The sequence below is a fragment of the Peromyscus maniculatus genome, chromosome 16, assembly GCF_049852395.1.
Source record: "Peromyscus maniculatus bairdii isolate BWxNUB_F1_BW_parent chromosome 16, HU_Pman_BW_mat_3.1, whole genome shotgun sequence".
In the NCBI taxonomy this organism is placed as follows: Eukaryota; Metazoa; Chordata; class Mammalia; order Rodentia; family Cricetidae; genus Peromyscus; species Peromyscus maniculatus.
The window spans coordinates 21682671-21703284 of record NC_134867.1 but is presented as its reverse complement, the minus strand read 5'-3'; the positions used below and the strand labels follow the sequence as shown (position 1 = coordinate 21703284).

Here is a 20614-nt window from a genome sequence, read left to right as displayed (position 1 = left end):
CTTTCTTTTTCTTTTTTCTTTCTTTCTTTTTTTTTTTTCGAGACAGGGTTTCTCTATGTAGCTTTGGAGCCTTTCCTGGAACTCGCTTTGTAGCCCAGGCTGGTCTTGAAATCACAGAGATCTGCCTGGCTATGCCTTCCAAGTACTGGGATGAAAGGTGTGCTCCACCATTGCCCAGCAATGTATTCTTTTTTTTTTTTTTTTTTTGGTTTTTCGAGACAGGGTTTCTCTGCATAGCTTTGCGCCTTTCCTGGAGCTCACTTGGTAGCCCAGGCTGGCCTCGAACTCACAGAGCTCCGCCTGGCTCTGCCTCCTGAGTGCTGGGATTAAAGGCGTGCGCCACCACCGCCCGGCCAGCAATGTATTCTTAATATTAGCCACACATATGATTGCTGAATAACCTATCATACAAACAATTGAAGGGTCCAGCTTATCTGGTGTATTTTTTTTTTTTCCTTTTTGGTTTTTCGAGACAGGGTTTCTTTGTGTAGCTTTGCTCCTTTTCTGGAACTCACTCTGTAGCCCAGGCTGGCCTCAAATTCACAGAGATTTGCCTCTGCCTCCTGAGTGCTGGGATTAAAGACAAGTGCCAGCTATCTGGTATATTCTTAAAGCATCATTCTTATCTTGTTACTTTGCTTCTCAGTAATAAACAGGTACTCTGAATGTCTATGATCCCAATTCCATGCTCTTTCATGGACTTCCAAGACTGCCCATAATATGGCCTTTAGTCTGTTTAGCCATAATATCTACTTCCTAGTACTCTCTCTTACATATTAGGCTTTGAACTACTGTGTCTTCCTTCTTATCTAGCTGTTCCTATGTGCATCCTACTTTACCTTATGCATTATCTTTCTAAACACCCAGTGTTCCACTTTGCTTCCTGTTGCCATGACAAAACACTGACCAGAATCGACTTGAGGATGAAAGGGTTTATTTGACTTATAGGTTATAGCACATTGTCAAGGGAGGCCAAGGCAGGAACTCAAGATGGGAACCTAGAGGTAGGAACTGAAGCTGAAATCACAGCTGAAGGCCTTGATTTTGGCTCATATCCACATGGCTATCTTTCTTATGTATCCTGGGCCAAGCTGCCTGGAGTTGGTACCACCAGTCGGCTGGGCCATCCTATATTAACCAGAAATCAAAAGATGCCCCACAGACATATTCATAGGCATTTGACAGAGGCAATTATTCAACTGTGAGTGCCTCTTCCCACTCTTCAATGGATTTTGAAGAGAAACATATCAATTTCTCTTTTTAAAAAATTACATTTATTTCTTCGTGGATGTATGTGCCTGGGCATTTGCCTTCCACAGTAATGCATGTGCAGGTAGAGAATAACTTTTAAGAGTTGGTTCTCTCCTACCATATGGGTCACAGGAATCAAATTCAAACTGCCAGGCTTGGTGGCAAACACCTTTACCCAATGAGCCGTCTTGCTGGCCCATCATCTTAATTTCTCACTGAGGGGTTCCCACATTTCTATTTCCACACCGGCTTTCTTGATTCATGGTATGTTTTCTTGTCTGTGCCCTCAGCTTGACCACACTGCCGACAATTCAGCTGAACACAAGCTTGATCCTTTGCCCCTCACTGAATGATGTGAGATGGTTCCATTGACCGATTTCAGTGTGGCATGTGAAGCCTCCTGGGACTTGCCCCACAGTGGTTCATTTTCCTAGCATTTGTCCCTATGATATAGCTTTCGTAATTACGACTTTGGCCTTGTATTTCCTGCAGCCTAAAAGCCTGGCCTGCACTATCTGCCATGTATCCCTTAACCTGGGGTTTCCTTTTTTGTCATTGGTATTGTTTAAATGATTTTTTTTCTGAGTAGATTGCATCTTGGTCTTTATTCTTGTACAATATCACTAGAACCTGTAGGTCTTTGCTTTCTTATTGCATTTGTTCTAAGTGTTACTTTTCATACATGAAGTGTAGTAATTATAGTAGGTTTGAGTCTCAATTTATATCAAGTATGTAGGAAGTAGCATATTGATTTATGTTCTTCAACAAAAGCAGATTCTAATTATGTGGGAATCAAATCCTGGACTTAGTACATGCAAAGTAAGTGCTCTGTCACTGAGTTACATATTCAGCAATGGCAGGGGATTTAATCCCACTCATTTCTTTTATTTCTAGATTCTTATTAGCATATGTTAATTATAAATACGAATAGGCTTCATTGTGACATTTTCACACAAATATATAATATGTTTTGATCATAGTCACCCCATTACCCTCTCTCATCCCCTTCCTACTCACTATCCTTTCATTTGAAGGCCTAACTTAAATGAATCCATTGTTATGCATAATTGATATACCTTGGGCAAAAATGAATTATTTGCATTTTATACATACATTCACATAAAACATCAGTCATTCTAGATCATCGAGATGGCACTTGCTGCCAAGTCTGATGACCTGAGTTTGTTCCCTGGAATCCCCACAATAAAAGAAGAAAACTATTTCCCATAAGCTGTTTGCTGACCTCCAAATTTGTGCCCAGGCAGGCAAATACATGCACATACACAAACATGCAACACACATACACACACACACACACACACACACACACATACATAAGTAAAAAAAAATGCAATAAAGAAGTGTCCAGGAGAGCTAGCTCAGCAGATTAGAGCATTTATTCGTGTAGAGGACCTCGATTTGATTTCGAGCATCTACATGGTGGCTCACAGCTATCTGTAACTCCAGATTCCCCAGGGATTTGATGTCCTCTTCTGGCTTCCACAGAAACTCCATGATGTGGTACACAGATATACATCAGGGCAAGACACTCATCCACATAAAATTAAACACACAACTGCCATCATTCTTATTTACATTATAGTCAGTTAGTTAATGACTAGATATTTTCTGAGAGGAGCCAAGAAGCAAATGGTTAGGTTTTGCAAGTTATGTCTGCTCTCTGTAGCTACCTCTTCTTCTTCTTCATCCCCCTCTTCCTCATCTTTTTCACTACCTCCCTTTTCTTTTTTCTCAAATATTTTAAAAATGTAAAAATTATCCTTAGCTCATGAGAAGTTTTAAATGCTGCATCCAGGTTTGTCCCACAGGCTGGGGTTTACCATGCTGGGGTCTGCACCCCTGTTTCCTCTGCAAACAGCCTGCCCAAGACACTCCACCACACTTCCATGTTGGTAGTCCTTAGATGAACGTCTGTGGAATCAAATGGGTATGGAGATATAAGGGGAAATAATAAATCTCCGTTATTTTTTTAAATATGTGAAAATAAAGACCCCTTTGTCCTGAATTCCTTAAAAAGAAGCACACAGGTTTTCTTAGTCATCGTAAAACAGGTTGGGTGGGTTGTTTCAGTGAAATGATGGGGAAGTAAGAAAAGGAACAACAGCTTTCTCCTGGGTCCAAGCTCTCAACATGGTTGCTTTCCAAACTGCCCTGCTCAACTGCTGGCTTGTAGAAACCTCAGAGGAGCAGGCTCCTGCTGACCAGTGTGTTCATGCTTGGGAAGAAATGGGACAATTTAGCTTTTATATGTATGCGAATTAATTTCTTTTCCCATTTATATCCTTAGATGGTTTTTGGATAACAGAAACAAGTTTTATACTTACTATCATAGTTGGGATATTTCTGGTTGCTGCAGTCCCACTGACCATTGGTGAGTATTATAGATTCTACAAGCAGGTAATAAATTGTTTATTAGATCATACTGACTGATTTATCTTTCAGTTTATCTCATTTCCTACATGAAACACAACCTGATGAAATCAGTTAATAAAGTTCACAGCATTGCCCTGGGCTGTCTTTTCATAGCTACTAACTTCTGTGATTTTTTTTAAAGTCATGAGATGCATTAGTTTTCTTTCATGTAAAGGTTTATTTTGGCTCATAGTTTTGAAGGTGCTGGTTCAGGATCAAGTGGCCCTGTTGCTCTGGGTGTTGGCAGCCCTTCATGGCAGGGGTACGATGTAGCAATGTCCTCTCACAACTAGGAACAGCAGAGAAAGAGAAAGGAGCTGGGGTCCAACCATCATCTTCAAGAATATGTCCCCAGTGACTTCCCATTAGGCCCTAACCTCTGCATTCCAAAAATTCAAACTAGAGACTAAGGCTTTACACCTTTGAAGAATATATATTCTGGACACAAACCACAGCATGGGGCAGCAACCCCACGGCATATCCATCAGTATATACATTTGATGGTATACTTAAGATGCAAATGTTTGTGTGAGGCCACTCTATTTTAGCTTTCTGTAAAAGAGCACTTGTTTCTGATAGGCTATTGCAAGTGTTCTGTGGCTCGTAGGCTAGAATATAAATAAAAGAGAAGTAACCAAAGACACAAAAACAGTATGGGATTAATGGGAGGCCAGTGAGAGTCACTAGTTGGGATAGCTTTGGTCCCCGGGCAGACAGCTCAGTTTGGAATGAATGGGGCCTCTCACAGAAGACCCATTTCTGGCCTATGGGACTCACTCTTGCTTTCTGACAACTGACAGGTTTACTCAAAATCCCTGCTCATTTACAAAGGATCAAAAAACAGCAGAATTACACCAGATAGCCATTTTTCATTATTTATCTTATGCTAATACGATAGTTCTTAAAGCTCTACCCCTTTTTAATATTCATTTTAATTATGATTAAAAACACAGAAAACCCAAAGTAGATGAGAAGAAATTGGGCCTGGAGGATTGCTACCATGATCACACATTCTGGCTTGTTACTATTGTGTAATACACGTCAACATCACATTTGTTCAGCTCCCATCTGACTTTTGGGTTTGGGTTATAAGATGTATGAGCTTCACATACTGCTGATACCAAGAATGCCATTCCCCAGGATTGTAATAAGGGCATGATACCAATCCCAGCACATATTCAGGAAACTGTGACTTGTGTTTATAACTAAGAGAAAGGGACAGGAGAAAGGCAAGGAAGAACTATGAATAGAATACAAGGGCTGAATCCCTCTGGAAAAAATAAAGCTACCATTTAATTAAGTTTTCCCAATCATTATTCTTTCTCCAGAGTGACTGGAGGTAAAAGGTCTCAGACAACGCTTTGAACTTGAACTGAGGTTTCACTTAAAAAAAAAATGCCACCCCGATAACACATGGGACTCCTCTAGCCAAGTGGGAAGCTAAACGTTTCATTGGAGCCTGCTCGGCTTTTAACCTGTGGTTCCAGGGAGTCTGTGCATCGCACAGCTGATGTTTGTGCCACTAAAGCCAGTCCCTCCAGAGTGACTCGTCTGACGGCGGTATATTTGGCAGTTGGCGTATAGGCTTGACTGCTTGTCTGCTTCCTGCTGGGAGGCGTGTTCCGTGAGGGACCCTTCACCTCACCTCTGCTTGCCAACGTTCTCCACCACCACTGCTTGAACCCCTGACTCTAGCTGATGAAAATGAGAGCATCTCAATGTTTTGTGTGCTTTCGAGACATCCTGTGGATATCTGAACTTTCTCAGGACTGAAAGGTCTTTATTGTGTTTGGAATTTGTGGATTGGGGGGTCGCCAAGCTAATTTAGTTCTTGCTTCTGTTAGTAGTGCATGTGGTTCTACCAGTAGGAATGTGTGAGTCCATGAGAAAAGACTTAAGTTACGAAAATAATGAAGAGTAGCAATTCCTTAGAAATTGCATTGTTCTGAGGGCTCTGTAAAATTGAAACAAAGGCTTAAAAATAAACACTGGCAGCCTCTGGGTTGGTGAGAGGCCATATCTGATATGAACCTCGTGCCAGGGAAAGAGGGGAAGAAGTTGTAAACTGTAATCAGTGGCCTCAGGAGACTGTCCTTTAATAATGGAGGCGAGACATACCTATGTGAGAAGATGAAATAGGATGCTATAAGTGACATGAAGTGTAGGTAAGAGCGTCATGGAAGAGCATCGACAGCCACAGCTGGCCTTTTAGGGTCACTGGGAGAGATAAGCAGGCTGTGCAGAAGAATGAGGTGATGTCTGTCGCTGCAGATGCAGGCGTTAAGAACAAGCGAGGCTTAGAAAAAAGTGCTTTGGTAAAGGGTGCTGGCCATGCTCCCGTGTGGCCCCTCAGGTGGAATGTCACGAGTGAAACTCTAATGTCTTAGATATGCAAGGAACTATGAGAGAAGGTTACTTTTTGTTGATTGTTTTTGTTTTGAGACAGAGCTGACTAATTGCTTATCTGGAGTTACTGCTCCTGCTCTCTCAGCCTCCAAAGCTCAAATCTCAGTAATCATTTCCAAAGCATTTTTTTGATGACTTTGACCCCTGCATCAATATACGACACAAATAGGTGATCTTCCTGACATAATTGTATTTTGATTTTTATCAAAGAATGTTTTCTTAATATTGTAAAGGCTGAGCATAGTGTGAAAAGGGGGGCATACAAATCACTCACGATTCTACAAGCAGACAGGACCAATGCTGTTGTTTATCACAGCGATTTTTCTGCAGACGTATATGAACAACAGATGTACATTATTTTGTATGTACCTCTGTCTCTGTATTGCAATGAAAAGACATCAGAGAACACAGAACAAAGTTGAGCTTTCATTTCAAGGAGTCCACCCAGGTAGCATGTGGGACTCCTTCAACTCTGGGGAAGCTAAACATTTCATAGGAGTGCTAGGATTTTAACCAGTGGTTCCAGAATCTAAGTATCGCAGAGCTGTGTTCTCTCTCTCTTTCTGTGAGTGTGCGCATGAGTGTGTGAGTGCATTTGTGCATGTGTGTGCACTTGTGTGTGTTTGTGTGAGAGAGCATGTGTCTATGTGGAGGCCAAGGGTCAATGTCGGAAGCCTTTTTCTAACCCTATCCACTTGAATTTTTTGAGACAGTCTGTAGCTGAACCTGGAGCTCACTGATCAGCTGGGCTGGCTGGCTAGCTGGTCCCCAAGATCTGCCTGTCACTGACCTCTACCCCCAACACTGGGGTTACATGTATGTGCTGCTACCCCCAGCTTTTACAGGGGTGCTGGTGGTCTGAACCCAGGTCTTCATGCTTGTGCTTTTGTCCACTGAGTCATCTTCCCAGCTCAGACAGACACATTTGTGCCATATTCACCACGCTGAAAAGGCTGGGCAGAGCCCAACCGAAAACGTTTAAAATGTGCCATTGTGTCAGAAGCATTCCTTCAGGTCTACTGGAGCATGATGGGAATGTCTGGATGCAGAAGGAAGTCTGCTTCATTAACAATTATTTTGCAAGTTTGGGAACTTAGTTTGATTCTAGCTTACAGTTAATTTTGAAAGGTGCATTTTAATAAAATACTTCAAAATTTATTTGTAATAGTAGGAAATATAGTGAATTTTATGATTGAAAGTGTATGAATTGTGTGGGTTTTATATGGAATTTTACCAAAATTTAGTTAATTTGTTACAGGAATATTTTTAAATCATGTTATTCTGTCAGCAGGGTGTGCATACCTATGTGTGTTTAAAACATACTAACATCTTTTTAAGAGGGAAAAAAGCTATAATTAGTAAATTGTCTGTTTTCTTTATAGTCTGGCATAGGAGCTTGAAAAATCTCAAAGCGTCCAAGGAGGAGCTCTCAGTTCTCAATGAAGACGACAAAGAGTTGGCGGACCTGCGAGGTCTGGCGGCTGGAGTGGGCCTGGCTAATGCCTGCTATGCAGTACAGTACGTGACCCATGCCATCTTCTCGGATCACATAGGCTGAGTGTGGACCCAGTAACGAGGGTGTCCGCACACCTCACATTTCCCAGGGATCTTCGGGTATCACCATCGGCAACATTTGCTTCTAGTCTCATATGTGGCTTGGGAGAAATGGTGGCGTATGTGGTTATCCTATAAGAGAAATACAAATCCGTTGCCTTCCATTATTTAATCACGTGATTAAAAAGACCAGCTTAAGAAGGATGTATCACTTTGAAAAGAATGAATGACTGAGAAGGGAGAAATTCTAAAGGTCTTGCATGTACCTTCACATTCTGTCATGGACACCATATGATGATCACCCACAGTGTCTCTGTAAGACAGATGAGTTTTAAACTTTCATTATCATTATAATTAAGGAAAATAATTTTGTATTTCTTTGCATGAGACACTATGTCATGCTCTCTGTTAAAAGAATCTTAGGGGTCATAGGCCTTGCTTGCTGAAATCTACAAACAGGATTTAAAACAGATACAGAAATGAACCAAACCAGCTCTTCAGAGGAGATTTTTGTTTGTTTGTTTTCAGAAAACACTGTGTATCTGATATTTAAGATTCTTTCTGGAGCTAGTGAGGTGGCTCAGTGGTTAAGAGCATTGACTGCTCTTCCAGAGGACCCAGGCTCAATTTCTAGCACCCACATGGCAACTTACAACCGTTTGTAACTCCACTTCCAGGAGGATCTGACGCTCTCTCTCACATACAAACAGACATGCAGGTGAAACATCACCAATGCACGTAAAATAAAAATAAATAAATCATTAAAAAAATTTTAGCTAAAAAAAAAAAAACCCTCAAAGTGTACTTAATTTAGATTAAGCACCAATGCTGTAATATTCCAAGGTGAAGACTGGCCTTTTGAAGGCTAATGTGGTGGTGGAGCTGGTTTTTTCAGTCATAGTAAATCCTGTTTGTCATGGAAGCAGGTACATGAGTCAGGTGAAGGGAAAGCTCCAGGGCCCAGCTGCTTTCGTTGCTAATTTCTTCATCTGCAGCAGTTTTTCATGAATCTGCAACCCAGAGAATTTCATAACCATTCATTTTGATAGAGGCAGCTGTAACAGAAACCTCGGGGAAGTTTTCACCTTCATGCTCCTGTAGAAATCATGGTGTTCAGAAGTAAAGCAACATACTTTGTGTAAAAACTGATAGAATAGCAAAAGCATAGGAACATAAAATTCCTCATTACCATATGGGAACGCACAGTGCTGCCAAGCACTGAGGTTGCTCCATTTCTTTCAAACACAAACGCAGAAACCTAAGTGAGGTCCTCAGGGAGAACACACACATATGGTTGTTTTACAGTACTCTTCCAACCCAAGAAGAGATCGAGAGTCTTCCCGCCTTTCCTCGGGAACAGCTGAGCCTGCGCCTGTTGCTGGGGAGCGGAGCTTTTGGAGAAGTGTACGAAGGCACAGCCGTGGACATCCTGGGAGTGGGCAGTGGTGAAATCAAAGTGGCAGTGAAGGTGATGTGCGTCCCTGAACCCCGTCCTGCACATGACTATAACATCCAGAGCTAGCGGTGGAGAAGAGGCCTCCTAGAACCGTTAGCAAGGGGCACTGTATGTCTCCAAACGGAATTTCAGTCTGCTTACTAACAAAGACGTGATAGGAGTTAAAGGTGATGAACAGGCTAGTGTCCTGGATTTGTCCATTATCCAATGCATATATAAACCAAAGCATCACACTGTATAGCAAAATCAGGTACAGATAGTATGTCAACTAAAAAAAAAATAAGAAATTTGGGGCTGGAGAGTTGGCTCGGTGGTTCAGAGTGCTTGTTGCTCTTGCAGAGGACTTGGGTTTGGTTCCCAGCACCTACACACAATGGTTCGCAAGCATCCATCCGTAACTCCAGTACCAAGGGATCCCAACTACCTCTTCTGACCTCCAGTGGCAGGCACCAGGCACACATGTCATGCACATACATACATGCAGGCAAAAGCATTCACATAAAATAAAATAAACACACCTTTAAAAAGTAAGTTAAATTTAATAATGGCAGAATGTAGAAGTCTGTCATTAGCTACAAAAGCCAGCCATTATTTTCACCATTTCTAACGGGCTTTTTAAAGGAGAATATATCCAGGGCTTATGTTACTACTAAAGCTATTAATTAGGTAAAAACCTAGTGGAGTTTTACTTCCCACTGAAAATACTCTAAGACGGGGCTAGAGATAATAGCTCAATTTGTAGAGTCCTCGCCCAGTACTTCAAAGGGGGCTTGATCCTCAGCACAACATAAAACAAGGGGTAATGTGCATGCCTGTATTCCCAACACTGGGAGGAAGAAGTAGGAGAATCAAGTTCAAAGTCATTCTTGGTCACATACAGATTCAGAGGCCAGCATGAACTATAAGAGATACTGTCTCAAAACAACAATAACAATATACTTTACATGAACTAGAATTGTACAATAAATTTCAGGAACTAGGCGAGGACTTAGCATACTTTCTCAAACTTACTGCCCATGTGGTCTCTGTTTTAACCTTTGAATTCTGCCCCTGAAGCTCATACAACTTTAGTAAATATTTAAACAAACAAGTATTTCCACTAAACATTACTTACAAACATTGAAGTTTGAATTTTCTATGTCATGAAATACTGTTCTCTTCCTGATTTCTCCACTATTTAGGAGCATAGAGACTGGTTTCAGACTGTGATGTGTAGAAATAGGTGACGGAACATAGAGTCCGTGTAGACACAGGTGACGGAACATAGAGTCCGTGTAGACACAGGTGACGGAACATAGAGTCCGTATAGACACAGGTGACGGAACATAGAGTCCGTGTAGACACAGGTGACAGAACATAGAGTCCGTGTAGACACAGGTGACGGAACATAGAGTCCGTACAGACACAGGTGACGGAACATAGAGTCCGTACAGACACAGGTGACGGAACATAGAGTCCGTGTAGACACAGGTGACGGAACATAGAGTCCGTGTAGACACAGGTGACGGAACATAGAGTCCGTACAGACACAGGTGACGGAGCATAGAGTCCGTGTAGACACAGGTGACGGAACATAGAGTCCGTGTAGACACAGGTGACGGGACATAGAGTCCGTGTAGACACAGGTGACGGGACATAGAGTCCGTGTAGACACAGGTGACGGGACATAGGGTCCGTGTAGACACAGGTGACGGGACATAGGGTCCGTGTAGACACAGGTGACGGGACATAGGGTCCGTGTAGACACAGGTGACGGGACATAGGGTCCGTGTAGACACAGGTGACGGGACATAGGGTCCGTGCAGACACAGGTGACGGGACATAGGGTCCGTGCAGACACAGGTGACGGAACATAGGGTCCGTGCAGACACAGGTGACGGAACATAGGGTCCGTGCAGACACAGGTGACGGAACATAGGGTCCGTGCAGACACAGGTGACGGAACATAGGGTCCGTGCAGACACAGGTGACGGAACATAGGGTCCGTGTAGACACAGGTGACGGAACATAGGGTCCGTGTAGACACAGGTGACGGAACATAGGGTCCGTGTAGACACAGGTGACGGAACATAGGGTCCGTGCAGACACAGGTGACGGAACATAGGGTCCGTGCAGACACAGGTGACGGAACATAGGGTCCGTGCAGACACAGGTGACGGAACATAGGGTCCGTGCAGACACAGGTGACGGAACATAGACACAGGTGACGGAACATAGGGTCCGTGCAGACACAGGTGACGGAACATAGGGTCCGTGCAGACACAGGTGACGGAACATAGGGTCCGTGCAGACACAGGTGACGGAACATAGAGTCCGTGCAGACACAGGTGACGGAACATAGAGTCCGTGTAGACACAGGTGACGGAACATAGAGTCCGTGTAGACACAGGTGACGGAACATAGAGTCCGTGTAGACACAGGTGACGGAACATAGAGTCCGTGTAGACACAGGTGACGGAACATAGAGTCCGTGTAGACACAGGTGACGGAACATAGAGTCCGTGCAGACACAGGTGACGGAACATAGAGTCCGTGTAGACACAGTTGACGGAACATAGAGTCCGTGTAGACACAGGTGACGGAACATAGAGTCCGTGTAGACACAGGTGACAGAACATAGAGTCTGTATAGACACAGGTGACGGAACATAGAGTCTGTATAGACACAGGTGACAGAACATAGAGTCTGTATAGACACAGGTGACAGAACATAGAGTCTGTGTAGACACAGGTGACGGAACATAGAGTCTGTGTAGACACAGGTGACAGACTGCATCTGCTCACAGGCTGTGGTTGCCATTGTGCATTTGATGCATTTTAAAGAAATACAACATATGCTCTCATGATCTGGTAACATTTCTTTTTGATAGAGGGCTGAGTAATTTCATATACTTAAATAATATCTTGGTCTGTACTTAATGGAGATTTTTGCTTTAGGGATGGCCAATCTATGTTGCCAAAATTCTTTCCATTTCCAAATGATAGACTTGAAAAGTCCTGTAACTTTCTCTGGGCCTATTAAACATGTATGTATGTATGTATGTATGTATCTGTCTGTCTGTCTGTCTATCTTCTCACATGTTAAGATGACTGTTGGCCTAGGTGTACTTGTGGTAGGTGAGAGTTCCCATTTCTAAAATCCTTTCCACTTGGTTCTTGCTCTTTGCCTCATAACAGCAATGTGAGTGCCAAGAATTAGATAGGTATCACATCCTCACTCAGACCAGGGAGAGGAGGTAGAAGGTCTGCCTGTATGATTCAGGAAGGGGAAAGTTTCCTATAAATCTCTCCACTGCATCAGTTTCTCTCTTAGGTTTTGTTAGCTGGAACTGAGACATGGGACTTAGGGAAAAGAGATTAGAGAGTTTTAGAATAGATTTTGATGATTAATTTGCAACTATTGACTAGTAAGGGACAACATTCCTCCAAAAAATGAAGCAGGGAGTAATTGCAGGTAAAGTGGGAACGTTGATACTGAGAAGAAAATCTGAAAAGATGCTGGCCTATTGAGTGTCCAAATTAGTGTGTCTTTACATTTTTCTATATTTCTGTATATGGAAAGAGGGCTCAACCATTAAGAGCACTAGCTGCTCTTCTTCGAGATCCAGTTTTGATTCCCAGAACTCATATGGCCTCTCACATCCATCTGTAACTGTCATCCCAGGAAATCCAATACTCTCTTCTGGCTTCCACAGGCACTGTGAACATGTGATGTACCCATATAGATACAGGCAAAGAACCATACACATAAAATAAATAATACATTAATTAAAAAACACAAAATCAAACAAAAACACTCCACCTTTCAGAGGTACCTTACATGTTTGTTCCTCAATCCCTTATCTGGCAGACTGAGATATTCTTGTTTAAACAGTAGCAATTATGGAAGTTTTAGAGACCACACATGCCACCAGCAGGGTATTTACAGATCATATGCAATGCTGTAACTGTGATTTAGTTCCAGATATCGGATTGGATATGTCCACCAAACAAACAAAACAACAAAGAAGACAAAAAAAATCAATAAAATATTGTTTTCATTATCTGCTCAGCTCCTATAATCCACTGGACTCCTAGTGTCTGATTGCTGACCTGCCTTCTTTTCTCACAGACCTTAAAGAAGGGCTCGACAGACCGGGAGAAGATTGAGTTCTTGAAGGAGGCACACCTGATGAGGTATTAGCACAGCTCATGCAGTCATTTTCTCTAGTGGGTGTGAATAGAAAGCTTTTATTTCTCTGTGTTGGAATTTTAGCATCCCAATGACCAGATAATTCTGAAACTAAGCGTGAACAAAAACTTTCAAAGGAAATACATCTTTAGCATTAAGGATTCTCTAGAAACCAATCTAAGGAGCCTGGGTAGGTAGTTCCCAGGCAAAAGATCCTCCCATCTCTTATCTTTAGTTAGGACTCTATTCTGCAAGTAAATTCTGAAGCTCTTTTGCTTTTAATGTACCTATTCTTAATGAGGGATAACGAGTCAATCAGACCCAGGAAGAATGTTCTTTTATGAGTTCTGATGTTATCAAGAATATCTCTTGCCCAGAAAACTTGTCATCAAGGTTTCCGTCTGCAGCAGCCATGAGAACTGCTCAAGGACATCTCAAGGAGAGGCGGGAGGCAGCGGCTCCCAGGAAGTCAAGCTGGGTCCTCTGATTAGGCCGGGGCTTACCCACTCTAATGACTTCACAAACCAATGAGGCTCAAACCTGAAGATCTGAGTTGTTTCCCTAAAAGGGAGAGGATATATGTCGTAATTGTGATGACACAGGCATGCTTCCAAACATCTTTTGAAGAAAATTGCTTTCTTTCCCAATCGTCATTTCTTCTAAAGCCTCTTCTATTTTACTCAGATGCTCTGGCCACTAGGGGTTGCCATGTTCCCTCCTTAAGGCTAGCATACAGATGGGCTCTTAGGAAAGGAAGCTTTCTTTACTCAGAGGAAGTCAGTGAGTGCTTGGAAAGGACACTTTCGGTAAGGAACTGCTCTGTCCCATGAGGACCCCCGCTGGGACCGCTGTCCCTGTCAGGTCGTCCAGCTTGTGTCTTGTTTTCACCTTTCAGCAAGTTTAATCACCCCAACATTTTGAAGCAGCTGGGAGTCTGTCTGCTGAGTGAGCCCCAGTACATTATTCTGGAACTGATGGAAGGAGGAGACCTTCTGAGCTACCTGCGAAAAGCCCGGGGGACCACGGTAGGTGGTGGGGTCTGCTGCATTGACTTTGGAAAGCCTCCTGCTAGGCTTGCCTGTTGATTTTCTTCAAGTTCAATGTGCAGTCGCTCCGGCTGGTGGGAGAAGCTTTGAAGGTGACTATGGAAAGAAAGTGTTTCTTCTTTCCATGTTAGATTAGGGTGTTGGAACCCTGAGCTAATATTTGAACCTGGTTTTAGTACTGAATGAAAAAACAGACCTCTTGTAAACAAAGGCACACCCCCAGTAAGGATTGTGTGGAATTAGAAACGCATATCTCTTAATTTCATCTACTCCGTCTATCCCAAACTCTATTTTCAGTCTTGAAGTATACTAAAGTTTGTAGTTGGATCTGCTGACCTTGATCTTGCTAGGCTGAGCTATTCTTCAGGATGATAGAGCTATTTGAATTTTTAAAAAAATTTTTATTTTTCCCTGTTACTGAAAATAGATTTTTTTTTGGTCACATAATATATGTCCTGATTATGGTTTCCCCTCCCTCTGTTCCTCCCAGTTCCTTCCTACCTTCCCTCCCATCCAGATCCACTCCCTGTCCGTCTCTCATTAGAAAACAAACAGACTTCTAAGGGATGATTAAAATAAAATAAAACAAAAACTGACAGGTCAGAATTGGACAAAACAAAAGAGTCAAAAGAACTCAGAAGGAGAAGAGTAAAAATAAAGGTCCGAAAATCAAACATAGATGTAGAGACCGACTTGTTCCCACACTCAGGACTCCCACAAAAACACTATATATGCAAATGACCTGTAGGGTAAAAGAGAGAAAAGAGAAAAAAACAGATAAATTAAGAACCCCTGAGATGATGTTATAAGACAAGGGACCTCCAAAGATGCTGTTGAATTTGTTTTCCGTTGGCCATCTATGCTGGGCATGTGGCCTAAGAGTGGTTTGTCTCCCCAGTGAGAGTCCCTTGAAGAAAAGTAAACTTTGATTCTCAAGCGGTTATCAATTGGAGATAGCATCTCCATTACGGGCGGGGGCACGTGTCTACTTCCCCTTTCGGCTCTAGGACCCCATCTGGCGCAGACCCTCGCAGGCCCTCTGCCTGCTGTCTCAGCCTCTGTGAATCCGTATGTGCGTCGATCTGTTGACTTAGAGGCCTTATTTTCTCAGTGTCCTCCATTGGCATCACAAACTCATTTGGGCTGACACAAGACTCTTGACTTCATGTCTCCTCTCTCTTCTGTCTACTCAGCGTCTGGTTTGCAGACTGTGGCTCTTGCTCTAAAGGAACTTGTCGCATGGCATGTTACTAATAGCATATGGGAAATTTCAAAGTTCCTGCATGGAGGCCATAGTTACACATCCTGTGTGTCTTTCTGTGCCATTCATGTAAGAGAGAGAGCAGAAAGACCATTTAGAGTGGCTTAGAGGATTCATCGTTGGAGCATGGAGTAAGGACAGTGATTTCCACTTTGGGAGAACTGGGAGGACTACCTGGAAGATATTTAGGACAAAATCAAGGCAGGAGATTAACAGTAACAACTGTTTTTTTCATTGAGTGATTAACATTTGCAGGGATAGACCTTGACCAAGGTTTAAGAGACAGTTGTTTAGCAAGATATGACAAATGGCTACATATGGGGTGATGGGGTGTCCCAACTTGTTACAAGGGATAAGAGACATGGTGAGGGATTCAGGCAGGTCGGTGGGTAGGCAGCATCATGGAAACCTTATCGGAAGGGAACAGGGTGTTAGTTACCAGCATGAAGTTTAAGAGAGTCATAAAGTGCTTACAAGTAAAGTGGGGTTTTCCCATAGCAAAGCAGAGTTATGTTCACACAGCAGCTAGCTAGCCAGTCAGGATACCCGGCAGGATTCAGACATAGGCCACGACATAGGTATCTAGTGGACCTGAGTCAGACTTTGGAAGGGGTGTGATTAAGTGCTTGTTATATATAAGCAGTGCTACACATCTGATTTTCAATCTTGAAAGATCAGTTGTACTGTGTTCATTTTACATATAAGAAAATGGCCTACTTAAAGTAAATTCAAAGAATTAGCAGCAGAACTATAGTTCTCATCTACAGATATAATGTATCACCATGAGTACTTGTATATTTTCCTCATGAGTTATTACCATCCTAATAAAGACTCCTTTAGAGCAGCCGGCCAGAACCTGGTGAATCAGCCACAGATAGTGTTGCATGGGGCCTTGGTGGTGTTCCGTCCCAGAATATGAAGACAACCCCCATTTCTATGATGTGAGCAAGGCGGTGGGGCAGCGCGTGGTAGCACCTTTGCATGAGTGATTGACAGACTGCAAGGCTGCATGGGTTCAGGAGTCGTTTGAGATGCTCAGTGAGGGATGTGGTCGATATCAAGAATAAGGGTCTAGTCTACTAGTCTAGTGAGGAAACAGCAGGAAAAAAAAAAAAACGAGGAGGGTTGAAAAACACAGAGCAGATCTAAGGAAGGACAAATAGTCCAGAAAAACTGAAGCGCAGCCTCTGAGAGGAGAGGCGAAGGGGGAATTAATGGGCAGATAGAGCCTGATGCAGCCCGGGGCCGCCATGAGCCTGTGCCCAACCTCTGATAATGGGTTCTACAGGAAGTTAGGGGCAGCAAGGGAGCTAATGAAAAGACAAGAGGCTGAACACACGGGAAGTCTTTGACTACATCAGATTAGGGCTGAGAAAGGACCCAGGTAATTGCAGGGATATGAAAAGGCTCAGTGTATGACTATGGCCTCCAGGCAGGAACTTTGAATTTTCTCCGTATGCTACTAATAAAAATTTTGACCGTCTTTTCTCCCCCACTGGAATCCCTTTCAATGAGCATAAGCTCATCTATATTTCTGTTGGCACTTATAGATGAAAAAAAAAAGTATTCTGGAAAGATAGTTTTCCTAACAATTTATAGGGTGGGAGGTTCTATGTGGAACCAGCCCATTGTCCTGACTAACGTAATCAAAGGCCATTGACCCAATCATTAATCTAGCTAGCACGGGTTATTTTTAATAGGTTATTTCTACTACTGTGTGATCAGATACCATTTATCTATTAAGTGCTTATTGTATGTTGGCAATATTGTATATCTTATATTGAATCTTAAAAAGTCTGTCATAATATGCCCATTTTACATTGCAAGAAAATTGCCTAATTAATGAGCAGATTCACAGAATGGACAGGAGAACTAGATTTCAAATTTACAAATATAGCTTGCTACCATGTATAGTTGTATGTCTTCCTCTTGAGTCCTTGTAACTATAATAAAATTCCTTTAGGACACCATATATAAGAATATACGTTCATATATACATATGTATTCATATATATTCAGATGTATGTGTATGCATTTTCTGCCAGGTAAGGAAGTACTTAGAATGTTTCCTTTATCTCTTACAGTTTCATGGCCCTTTGCTCACCTTGGTTGACCTTGTAGAGCTGTGTGTAGATATTTCAAAAGGCTGTGTCTACTTGGAAGAGATGCGCTTCATTCATAGGTACTATGATATTTTGGATACAAGGTGATTGGGTGGTCACATGACAACCACGTATAGTTTGGGTCTCCCACACTATAGAGCTAAACAGTTTCATTCCTTCGAAGGAACAGTATTACTTAAAGAGTCTCTGTGTTAGTTACTTTTCTCATCACTGTGACGAAATGCCTGGCAAGTGTAACTTAAAGAAGGGAAAGGTTTATTTTGCTTATAGTTGGAGAGAACAATGCATCATAGCGGGGGGGGGGGGGGGGGGGGTGTCGTGCTAGCAGGGGTGTGAGACAACTGATGACATCATCTCTGTACTCAGGAAGCAGAGGGAGGTGAATGCTGGTGCTCAGCTGGGTTTCTCCTTTTTATGTAATCTGGGACCCTACCTAGTAACTCTTCACAATTAGGGTAGGTTTCTCCCACCTCAGCTAACCATATGGAAACTCCCCCACAGACATGCCCAGAGATTTGTTTCCTGAGTGGTTCTGAATCCTGTCAGGTTGTCAACTGACGTTAGTCGTCAGATGTCTCCCTTCTTTCCAGACTGTCTAGCATTACTTGTATGATTTCTGGAATGCTGTTTACTGCTATCAACTGTGACTTCTACTATAGAGATCTTGCAGCTCGGAACTGCCTTGTATCTGTGAAAGACTATACGAGTCCTCGGATAGTCAAGATTGGTGACTTTGGACTGGCAAGGGAAATCTATAAAAATGATTATTATAGAAAGAGAGGAGAAGGCCTGCTTCCTGTTCGGTGGATGGCTCCAGAAAACCTGATGGATGGAATCTTCACTTCTCAGTCTGATGTATGGTGAGCTAAACAGGACACAGAAAAATGGGGGCACAACTGCCAAATATCAGGATGTATAACTTTGCTCTTTTAAGAAAATTAATTTATTCTCCCCACCTCACTGTGTATGATATGTATGCAGGGACGTTAGTGATTCACTCGAGGCTGGTAGATGAAGAGAACTATTACATGTCTCAAGTCCTTTACATCTCTCTCTCTCTCTCTCTCAATTTTTTTATCATTTATCTTAAAATTGTACATGAAATAGACTCATTTATTTCAACATTTTGCTATATACCAAAGGTTTGCAACTAGTAGAAATGGAACTTATCAGCAATGTTCATGGAAGTGCCCCAATACTGACTGTGGGGGATGTTTCTTCACTAGTTTATAGATAGACTTGAAGTAATGGATCATAAAAAAAAAAAAAAAAAAAAAAACATAGACATTGAGGAAGTTTGGTCTCTTCGTTATTTGAGTTTTGCTTATTGTTCCCAACTTTTGATTAGAGCTCCTAAAAGTTTATAAATTTGTTCAGTGAATTTTAAGTTGTTTAAGCCATAGAAAAAAATCACATAGGAGAAGAAACTTTGCCCTTAGCAATCCATTTTTATTCATAACTTTCTTCTCTGTGTTTATCATTATTCTATCCTCTTCAAATTCAGGGTAGGGGGAGGAAATGGTGACCAGCTCTCTTGCTCACCTCCATGTACGTCTGCATGTATTCATGTGTGCTTCTGTCTCTGTGTACATGTGTGCCTGTGCATGTCCCTGCGTGTAGGTCTGGGTCTTCATGTGTGTGCCCCCTACTAAGCCTTTCTGTCATCTTTGAAATGTCGCTCATCCACAGTGTCTTGTTCTACTTTTTCTTAATATCAACCTCCTTTTAAGTCTCCTATTTGCTTTTTATAAGGCCAGTAATGCCAATCACAAAGTAGGCCCTGTAGCCCCAGGAAAAATGATGTTGGAGAAGCTACTGTAAACCTGATGTTTGTAATAAATATAATTAAAGAGAACCCTTTAACATCCTAGGTCTTTTGGAATTCTGGTTTGGGAGATTTTAACTCTTGGTCATCAACCTTATCCAGCACATTCCAACCTTGATGTTTTAAACTATGTGCAAGACGGAGGAAGACTGGAGCCACCAAGAAATTGTCCTGATGATCTGTAAGTTAATTATGTTAACATAAGCACCCCCAAAACAGAAACATGTGCACACACAGTCTTAGGGCTCGCTGGCATGGCCTGTTAAAAGAAAACCTGGGATTTATATATTTGTGCATCCCACATAAAATACAAACTGAAGATGGGACTTAATTTATGTATGGCTTTGTTTTTACATATGCATGTAAGTATTTTGCTTCAATACAAAATTTGGGGAGTATAATATATTTGCAGTCATAGTAAGTAAATTCAAATAAATAAATATAAGATTCTCTCTCTCTCTGTACTTCATTTTACTTTGAGAGTCTTTATTTGGATGCTATCTGACCTGTGTCTTAAAATATTCTACTAAATAGGAATATATTAGTTAAAAGTTGTATTATCTTTTTGATATAGCTTATACTAATCGATGGGATATAGTATTACTAAGAGTTTTACAGATTGATTTGTTTATACACTTAGCCCCAAATTCCTGTGTATTATTAAGAATTATAGAAATTGATTTGTTTATATACTTAGCCCAAAATTCCTGTGAGTGACTTGGTCAAATTGATTCTAGCTACTACTGAGTTCTACTAGTTACTCCCCCCCCCCCCACTCCAAGAGTGAGTGATTTGAGCTTAATTGCAAAAGAAAAAAATTTCAGCTATGCTGAATACAAATTCCCTTCCCATGGACATTGTCCATAGAAATATTGTCTTGGAACTTTTTCCAAGGGGTGTTTTACCTAAAAGGTTTGTAAAAAACAAAAACAAAACCAAAAAACAAATAACAAGCAAGTGTAAACATTGTATATACTGCCAAGCCAAACATTGTGTGTACAGATGTCTTCATGCCAGGGCCACAGCTCTTGTGCATCTTGGAATGTACTCTGAATGAGAAAATAGAGGCGGCAGTCAGATGGCCAGCCA

The 20614-nt window shown here is 42.0% G+C and overlaps 1 protein-coding gene across 5 annotated transcripts in view; it reads left to right on the top strand.

The window, feature by feature from the left end:
* The window catches only part of Ros1 (ROS proto-oncogene 1, receptor tyrosine kinase), a 127529-nt gene that overhangs the window by 95421 nt on the left and 11494 nt on the right, over nucleotides 1-20614 (top strand). For 4 of the 5 annotated variants that reach the window (XM_076552468.1, XM_076552467.1, XM_042262090.2 and 1 more), the window contains exons 35-42: nucleotides 3560-3643; nucleotides 7473-7608; nucleotides 8950-9112; nucleotides 13211-13275; nucleotides 14166-14295; nucleotides 17662-17759; nucleotides 18360-18560; nucleotides 19572-19706. In XM_076552468.1, the coding sequence (XP_076408583.1) occupies nucleotides 3560-3643; nucleotides 7473-7608; nucleotides 8950-9112; nucleotides 13211-13275; nucleotides 14166-14295; nucleotides 17662-17759; nucleotides 18360-18560; nucleotides 19572-19706 (1012 nt within the window). Of the gene's footprint in view, nucleotides 1-3559; nucleotides 3644-7472; nucleotides 7609-8949; nucleotides 9113-13210; nucleotides 13276-14165; nucleotides 14296-17661; nucleotides 17760-18290; nucleotides 18561-19571; nucleotides 19707-20614 lie in introns of all 5 variants that reach the window. The other variant, XM_042262089.2, reaches the window with a different exon arrangement.